Here is a 9498-nt window from a genome sequence, read left to right as displayed (position 1 = left end):
TGGCAATAGCATTCTGGGTGTTCTGTCCATAAGGGGCCACTTAGGCGAGTCATTCTAACACCAACAAACAAACCCTCTCCCCTGTGGTTAAATAGATCACTTTGCTCCACACCTTCAGCTAAAAATGTTCCTTTGAAAAAATCCTGGGCAGAAACAGAAACGAGTGTGGATCCAGTGACAGCAATCCCAGCCCTCTCCAGAGCTCAAGAACTCATCCTGGATCCAGTGGTGTACAAAGAAACTGCCACCAGGCTGTAGCCTTAACTATACATCGGTGAAGCTGATGTACAATGTGAAGGTTTAGCTGCTCTGAACTGGCCTCTGGAAACTTACTGATCTAACACAGGGTTCCTCAGTAACTGACCGATTCCCATCAGATCTCTAGAAACGAGCACCTTCCCACAGCCGCGCTCCACAGAGAGCGGGCAAGTCACGTAACTGAGAGTGTAAAAACGGCTGGTTGCCTACAGGAAAAACACAAGACCAGATGTATTTCACACAGTGTTATTCACACATTTTTCATTTTGATTTTTTACAGTATATACATGTGAACATTACATTATTCAATATGAGCCACCTGGAGTCAAACCTAATCAAACTGGTCCATAAACAATCTATATCAAAAAGCGATACTTGAGCAAAAAAGTCTAGTGGTTCTACCCAAAGCCTAAAATAGCTGAAAGGAAAACCAGTGATTTTCACGTTCCTGGATAGAATTTGTGCAAAATGATTTCAGGAGAGTAAGTGGAAGATTATGTTCAAGATACTGAAAGCACGAAGGATGACAGATATAGGACTGTTTAAATTCAATCATGGCATGAGTGCTACAGGGACAAAGTACTGGGACGTTATTAGTTTCTGCCTGGACACCCTGAAAGCCAAACTTACTGTCTTACATGTCGAAGAGTGTCGGCTCTGTGGATAAACACAGGGTAAAAATAGTCACTGAGGAGAATTAACGTGTCCAAGGAAGTGGCTCAAAGTCATCCTTTGTGCGATGAGGGGAAAGCTCTGGCTCCATTGACAGGGCCTGGACCTCTCGAGAGGAATTTTGTCAACCTGCCACCACAAAAAAACTACTTGGCAATCAGAATTATGCTGAATAAAAATAATTAGGCCTACTACATCACTTAATGCAGGCACTAAATGACAGATTCAGAAACTGGCAGCTGGCCAGAATAAATGTTCCCATTTGCCTATTAATGAGTTAAGGCTACCATTAAAACCAGAGTAGCGCCTCGGATGTATGCTTTGATAAGAGCTATGTAAACCTGATACAGTCAGTCACGTGACAGAATTCCTTATACAAGTTTACACCACTACTGTTTTCTTTCCTCATGATCAGACCCCTACCGTAAAAGCCTTTTATTCCATCAATGCTCAAGACATTGCTTTCAAACTATCTTGTTGATCAAAACTTTAGGTTAAGCCATTCGAACAAATGTTTTTTACACAAAATACTTACTTCAACAACATACAAAGCACTTTCTTTATCTTTCAGAAACTGAATATACAAAGTAAGCTTTTTCCAAAATATTTCCATAGGCAAAGGATTAAAAAGGATTTTAATTATACACATATGGTCACAATTCTGCCTTAAAAAGATCATTGGGAAATGTACATAAGGCCGCTTGTAAATGTACATCATCTTTATGTTACTGTTACAATGTCATATGTCCAGAGAAAAAAATTGACAGTATCATACATATTTGCTTTACGCTGGGAGAAGGCTATTCAAAAATACAGTACTCTTCTGTACAAAAAAATCATGCCACATTTATTAAGATGGAAGAAGCATTGGTTTCTGTGATAACCAAATATTTCAGTCCACTTCTTACTATGCTTATTATCCCGACTTAAAATTTGAACAGACTGATTTCCCAAAGTGTCCATATTAACAGAATCAACAGCTATGTTATAAACAAAACATAATGTTTCTCACAATAGATAAAAAGAAAGCCGGTTCATATTTCTGAAACCATATAAAGATAGAATTTAAAAAAATCACTCTTGATTTGCTGAAATAAATTTACATTATACAACACTATATGCCAGGGGGAGAAAAGGGAACGGGGATATGAATATACACTAAAATGCAAATTTTTGTCCCAAAAAGGGGTAAAACAAATTACATTTACAGCATGAAGGTTTACAAATGTACATCTGTACAACCAAGGTAAGCGTCACTACTAAATTAGCAAGGCTTGTAATAAACATCAAAACTGTAAACTTACACCTATTAACTACACGTATACAATGCATATATTTATAGGAAGCAAAAAAGCTATCTGAATATTTAATCAATCATGCTTAAATGTTGAGCTATCAAGTTTAATTTTCAGTGGCCCCTTTTCTCTCCATCAATACCTATTTTTTGCATCTACAGTGAGGAAGCAAAATAAATGCTCAACACTTTCAAATCCTTACAATTCTATATGCAAAATAAAAAAATACAAATCTCTACTCTGCCTGCATTGTAAAACTGACTGTAAAGTTAATACAGGGTTCACTCATTTTCCAACAGTGTACTGTACTGAGTGGAAGTACCACCATCATTCCTTCCCTCTACCTTGTACAACATTTAAATATATAAGTATATACAGCACTTTTATTTTTAATACATCGCTAGAGAAAACCTTAGGGCATCATTTAAAAAAACCCAGCTGTATCCACAGCAAGTGATGAAAGCTCGTCTTTTAAAGTTTCCTTTTTTTTTTAATTTTTAATTCTCTACTTTAATTTGCTGTGCCCTGTTTATTATTTGGATAGTACGTTGTGAACCACCAAAATACAACTTAACTTTTCAACATGTTAAATAATGTTTATGCAATTGATCAATTTTTTTATCTGGTATAAAAGACTTCACACAAAAGGGAAAAATAAGGATTAATTCTATATACAACTCTACAAACCTGTTGTGCTATGATGCTGGGTAGACCTACCAGATTGCAAGCCAGTGTATTAAAAGAATACTGTACTTTTTCCCTTTAAAAACTATTTCAGTGACTTTACAAGGTAAAAATTTACAAAATATGAGACAGCTATTTTGATACAATTACATCATATACAGGCGTTCTGTGCTTTGCCAGCCATCCAATCTGATAGGTCTCCGGATCAGGGCTGGAGATATTTTTTTCTTTTTTTTATTTTTAATAATTCACTCCCCAAAAATATACACAAGAATAAAAATTTTACAAATGGATGAACAAAGTCAATAAATAGATTTAAAAAAATCAGAACATTTATAGTTAAGTTGTATGTTTTGATCATTCACAATTCAATTTTTTTTTTTTTTTCCCCCATTTCTTTTTGTCTTTCACAGCATCCCGTTTGGTGGTCCGCCAATTGGCCCCAGATCAGTGCTGTTCTTCAGGTAATACTTCTCCAGCTTGGCCAGAATGTGTTTGCCATAGGTGTATTTACGCAGAGTTGTGATGTGGGGTCGAATCTGGAAGAAGAAACTTGTTATTTATTCCTCCCTCCCTTATAAAGTGTAAGCAGAGGTTACTACACTTGAAAAATATTATGTTAAAAAAAAAATGTCAGAAGGTTGTATTTCAAAATTTTGGAAGCTTCTGAAAAGATGCAAAAATGGTGATTTTGACTCATCAAACAACTGACATTCCTGTCAGATTACAAGGAAGGCAGCCCTTCTGTGGCAGTGCCCTTAGTGACTGGGGGAAGCAGAGCTCCTGCAGGAATATACTGTGCCCTGCGTGAAACAGCCTCGGGCCATCGTGGCAATAGCACTTTTGTCCGTGTCTGGATATTTGTAAGTAGAAAATGTGCCTGTACGGTTAGGAAGTGTGGGAATTTCTTCTGGGGGAACTGCAGAATGGATTTATACCAGCAACTGGCAAATAAAAAGAGAAACCTGTATTTCTTCTGTTATATTAATAAAGATGACAGATACTACATTTTTATATTAAAAGTACTTTAACAGAAAAGCTGGCACAAAGAGAGGATATGAAATCCAATTTTTGGAACATTTCTGTATTTACATTTTTAGCTCAGTGCTCAGAAACCTGAATATATTCTGCTTTATCAATCTCCACTCAGTTTAATGTTTATACATTAAGTTCTAGATTACAGAACTGGTGAGTTTTACATCTAGAGGGAAAGGCATTCTAGCAGAAAAATGAGTATAGATAATATCTTCTGCACGAATAAAACTATATACAAATATACCTTGTGCATTATTATTTTCCGTTGAGCAGGTTCAGCCATATCAATCATCTTCTGAACAACATAGTTGGCGTACTGGTCCTTCATCATGGTGTATAAGGCACTGTGAGGACCATCATTCTGGCAACAGACCTCATCAATAAGTAAAGCTCTTTCAGCACGAGAAGCATGAGTTACGCATTTTTCTACCACATTGCTGAAAAATAAGACAAAAGCATTTTGTGACTGAAGATGTAACATTCTTTTAAGCAGCAATTTTAAATTTATCTGAACAGTTCAGGTGTCTCAACACCACTAAAGAACGCACTGTAAAGGCATCAAGTCCTGATTTCCAAAACTTTTATAGTCTGTAATGACTGGGGAAGTTAAAGGATTATATATATACTCCTAACTCATGTAAAAGAAGTAATGTTCTGATACTTATTATTAGATTTTCCTCTGGACCTACAGTAGATCTACCGGACCTCAGGTTGCAGATGTATTCTAGTACATCTATTTCGGTTGTGGGCCCTTTTAAGACACAACAGAGAAAGCCAGATATGATGCCTCCTGCTTTTCAAATAAAGGCATTTTTCAGGAGCATGCCTAGATCAGAGGCACTGTCGCGTATTTCTTTTTGTTGAGGAAGTCTCTGACCTCCCAGGTATCTCAGAAGCTGGAAGGGCTATCAACGCTTGCAAGACAGCAAAGCGATTCTGGTCCTAAATTTGGGCTTTAGAAATTAAGCAGCTTCCAAGGAGAGGATTATGAACAGTTCTATTTAGGCAAAGAAAAATAAAATCCAGATAAACTTGCGAGTTTGCATACAATAATTTTTTTAAAAAAATGCCCCCATAATATCACAGTGCATTTCTACTCAACGTGGATGAGTTTAGTCTCACCCAACATCCAGGATGAATCCTGAGGTGTGTGTAGCAAAATGCACATAATCTGTATTTCAGCAAAAAGCACTGAGGGATGAGTTTTAGGTTGTAATTTTTCAGCAGTTCAGGACTCCTACAATAGTCTCAGAGACTCCCTAATGCATCAAATCCTTGTCAGGCTGAACCACCACTGTTTAAAGCTAGCCTTTTATTCCTGTAAATTGCTTGGCTGGACTAATAGTCAGGAAGTTAGTCCCAGCTTATCATCATCAGCTTATCAAGCAGGTTCTAGGAGAGCTTTTCACCTGGTTCTGAGGAGCCTCACATGGAGGCTTGGAACCCATTCCCTGCACTTGTGCAAGGTGAACAAAAAGCATCTCATAAACCTGGGGAAACTTCTTTGATTTGCTCCAGAACAGCATTTCCCACCCCCAAATCTAGTATAAAATAGTACTACTGTTCATCTCTATAAAAATATTAAATTTCAGGAAGCAAGTTATACAACAGAAAAAAACCCCATCAAATCCTTTTTGTAACACAATAAACAAATCCAAAACTACAGCTTTAAAAGGTTAGTGAACCTTTAATAATATGAAGGCTGTGCAATACCTGGCAAATTTGTGCTGACTCAGAGCTAGAACTTTTCCTCTTATTTCTGAAACTATTTTACTCTTGTCTTCAGGACGACCGTGCTCCAGCACATGCTGAATAACGTAATTTCCATATTGATCCTGAAAATAAGATGACTTCAATTTTCTTTTGTGTTCATACCAAGTAATCCATACAGTTTTTGTATATTTGTATAAACGTTCAAATTACTATTTGCATAGACATAAGGAAAAATACAGTAATGTCAACATTACAGAAACAAAGTGATGCAAGAAACATTGCATCACGAATGGCTTAATGGACCACTAAATTTACATGCAAAATGTAAATAAACTGTAAAAACAGCATTTTGCTAGAGTCTTTTATCCTCTTAAAGAAAGAAGTCCTCAAAATTAACATCATCATTCTTTAACAGCCATAATATCTCCCTGAACTTTGGCTGCCCAAGACAGTTATGTTTTAACTAGAGACTTGTATATACAAGAAACCACTGAGAAATAAACTAGACTGAATAGCAAAAGGCAACTCTTGCCTTTTTATGTGTGGAAGTTCCTACTGAACACCAAGCCCATTCCAGTATTTTAAACTGATTCAATTCCAAAGCCATTTGTAGCACTCATTTTGTCTGTCTGAGACCAAGGCAGGAAATTATGTTGTATAAAGTCTTTTGCCCTCTTTTAGAAAAGATGCCCTTTTTTGTGTAAAAATATGCAACATGTATATTTGTGACAATGTATTTGTGTTTAGACATCATTAGAAGTTATCTGAAGGACACCTGAGCGAATCAAGACAAACTACAAAAAGGCAATCTTTGCAATAAAAAATAGACTAATTCTGTACATTTACAATGTATATTCGAAGCTACAGCCAAAAGTGTAAGAAAAAGGCTTTTTATATCTTCTTTGCCTCCCAACTTCCAAATTCATTTTCATTAAAACTATGGAAGGAAAGAAAAACAAAAAATCAATGTCTACAAAACTAAAAAAAGGCAAATGCATTTAAACTATTTTTTAAACTAAGAAATAGGAATAAATTATCACAACAACAAAAAAACTCTAAAACGCATTAAAAAATTAATATATGCACTAACCTGCACTAGCTGTTCTGTGTGTTGATGCAGTTCTTCTAAGATTGGCAAAGTTTGCTCAGCAGTACAGTGCTCCAGAATACGCTGAATTACTCTACAACCATATGGATGAGTTGAAAGTACAAATACCTTAAAATAGGATTGCAAACTAAAGTTAAACCAACCGAGTTTACAGATACAGAAATATTACCATGTTCAAAATGGAACTGAACACGTCAACTCCTTCTATGAAAAATAAAGAAGTTTTGCCTGCCAGTATCAGAATTCTATCTCCAGCAGAAGTCAGGAGAAGATGAAAATGCAGGTTTTCTGCTCATCAGGGACTCCAGTAATTATACAACTAAGAACCCAAGTGTTCATTACAATGTTTCTAGCCTACTTAGCTGCAAAAGGAAGCTAGGACACACGACCCTTAGTTAAACACTCTTCAGCTTTCAAGCTTCCCTTTTAACTTTGTACTTCATTTTCCAATTTTAAGACTTTGACATTTATAAAAAGGAGTTCAATTATTGTGGTTGACTTTCACATTCTAGCACATACAACAGGCTCCCTGTTACAAAGTTTGTAAATAAGTATTCAAAACATACAGTTAAAGTCTTGCTTATTCCTTTTGCTTACTTCTCCAGAAGCCAGGTTTGTGTTTCAGACTAATTCAGAAGATTTAAAGTTGGTGTTGGTCAGAACTGAACACAGAATCTTGTCTGATTAGACACAGATCCAAACGATGCAGGCAGGTGAAAGAGGTATGTGTCGTTACACGACGTGAATGAAGTGTGGTATTTTTCATTTGCCACTTCACATTAGCTAATAGTTTTTATATATAATTACTCGGAGCTGAGGATGGATGTTCAGTAAAAAAACAGTCACATTTAGTAAATGGGCTCTGTTTACAGTTTAGAAACTGTATCTCATCTACCCCATATACATTTTTTAATGTAAAAAGACCCGAACTGAGAAATGTTGGTATGACATTTACTACTATGTACAACAATAATTCAGGTGCTGCTGTTGTGTAAAATGTGACAGAAGGATATTGTAGATTTTGTTAAGAAATACATTTGGCAATCCATTAAAGTAAAATTTGGTAACACAGCCAAGTTAGTAAGATTTTTATAATTCTTCTCAAGACTATAAAAGTACATGTTTGTCTCAGAGTATTAAAACCTTATTTTAGTTGCAGCATATTCTTTAGCCTGCAGCACAATATCAATCTTATATTAATAACTTTTTTGGAAACAAAACAAAAACTCCAACCTTAAATAAACAAATACCACTGCCCTTCACTTAACACTAGCCCATATGTCAGGAACAGATTAGTCTATTTCTTCCAAGTATTTCCTTAATGATAGACATTAATTGGGAAACACTGAACAACAGACTTGCAACGCAAGCAACAGAAGAAAAAAAAATTGGAAATTTTAATAAAAAATATACACTAGAAAGCAGATACTTTATTATTACATCAAAAATGGCAATGTCAAAAGTTATAAAGGAAATCTGAAATGGTACAGCACAAAACTCAAAAGAAAGCGTGCCCTTAAGACAAATACCTCTATTGGTATTTATAACACATCCAGACAGAGCCTCATCTCCAAGACATTTTTACAGCATGTTAACTGTCTCTTCAACAGCTTTTCCATTTTATCATCCCTTTTTTTATCCTACAAAACAAGCTGACTGCAAAGTATCAAACACTATATTGTATATGCAAACGATGGAAAAAGACCTGTGAATCAAAGCAACCTTACAGAAGAGGAAAGGAACTGTTGACACTACCTGTCCTTTGAACGCGTCAATGATGAACTGGAGTGACTGGGGTTGAACACACTCAATACATTTTTGCACAACATGGTTTCCATTTTGATCTTTCACACATTTCAGAACATGACCATCCAATTCTTTCACCATTTCATTCTGGAAAAGAAGATTATCCTTATCTTTACAATGATTTTTATTCCCCCCTCAAAGGAATATTCCATTTCATCCCAACTATCCAATATCCATATTCACTGGTGGTTTACTTGTATAGCTTAGCAATTTAATTTAAACAACTATTTTAGCCCCTAAGGTATTTCATAATGAAAGGAACGATCAATAATTTAAGCAAATAAAAAGATGGATGCAATAAAAAGAAGTATAATTTAAAAAGTATTGCTCTAACTTACAATTACCTGCTGGTCAGGTGAGATTGACTCAAGTGCTTTCTGAATAACACGACAGCCGTACATCTGCAGGGCTAATGGCAGAACGTGACCACGAATGCGTGTTGCTAGGGCTAACTTCTGATCCAGGCTTCCAAACTAAAAGAAAATAAATATGCTGTTAACAAACAAAGGCATATTGCAGCAGCATGCTGGAATTTACATGTCAGACAAAGTACTTTCATGATGTATTACAGGTTCACTGTGCGCCCCGAATGATTTTTCCCTTTGTGTTTCTGGTGTGTATATTTACCAGCAGCTTTTATATTCTAAATGCAACATTTTGTAATATTCCATATTCCAGTTACACACCTGCTGTCAAATGCATGACCTTGAAAGACAACAGAAGAAATCGAAGTAGTTTACACTTGACTGACTGTAGGAAAATTTAAGTGCAATAACCCACTTATTTAGACAAATTATACCAGGCAAATTAATTACAGATTACTGTAACATATAAATTCTAATCAGATTTTCTCTGATATCTCAAATTTGTATGGGTCAGTGTATCTTACAACTTGCATACAGTAAGGAAGCTGCAACAGGAGGGGGC

The 9498-nt window shown here is 35.8% G+C and overlaps 1 protein-coding gene across 1 annotated transcript; it reads right to left on the bottom strand.

Moving 5' to 3' along the window:
- Nucleotides 1-1350: 1350 nt before the first annotated feature.
- LOC104530757 (pumilio homolog 2-like) lies at nucleotides 1351-9087 on the bottom strand. The gene is made up of 6 exons (XM_010175444.1): nucleotides 8916-9087; nucleotides 8521-8658; nucleotides 6748-6873; nucleotides 5658-5779; nucleotides 4189-4381; nucleotides 1351-3448 (listed from the first exon to the last, which is right to left on the bottom strand). The coding sequence occupies exons 1-6, from the start codon at nucleotides 8970-8972 to the stop codon at nucleotides 3317-3319; spliced, it is 768 nt and encodes a 255-aa protein (XP_010173746.1). The 5' UTR covers nucleotides 8973-9087; the 3' UTR covers nucleotides 1351-3316.
- Between the last annotated feature and the right edge of the window lie 411 nt (nucleotides 9088-9498).

Source organism: Antrostomus carolinensis, unplaced genomic scaffold (genome assembly GCF_000700745.2).
Source record: "Antrostomus carolinensis isolate BGI_N321 unplaced genomic scaffold, ASM70074v2 scaffold24249, whole genome shotgun sequence".
Classification (NCBI taxonomy): Eukaryota; Metazoa; Chordata; class Aves; order Caprimulgiformes; family Caprimulgidae; genus Antrostomus; species Antrostomus carolinensis.
This window is presented reverse-complemented; position numbering and strand designations above follow the sequence as displayed.

Coding starts and splice junctions, on each gene's coding strand:
- LOC104530757 (XM_010175444.1), bottom strand. CDS start 8,972: ATGTACGGCTGTCGTGTTATTCAGAAAGCACTTGAGTCAATCTCACCT. Junction 8,659..8,915: donor CAATCTCACCTGACCAGCAG/GTAATTGTAAGT, acceptor CTTCTTTTCCAG/AATGAAATGGTGAAAGAATT. Junction 6,874..8,520: donor TTGACGCGTTCAAAGGACAG/GTAGTGTCAACA, acceptor TCCTATTTTAAG/GTATTTGTACTTTCAACTCA.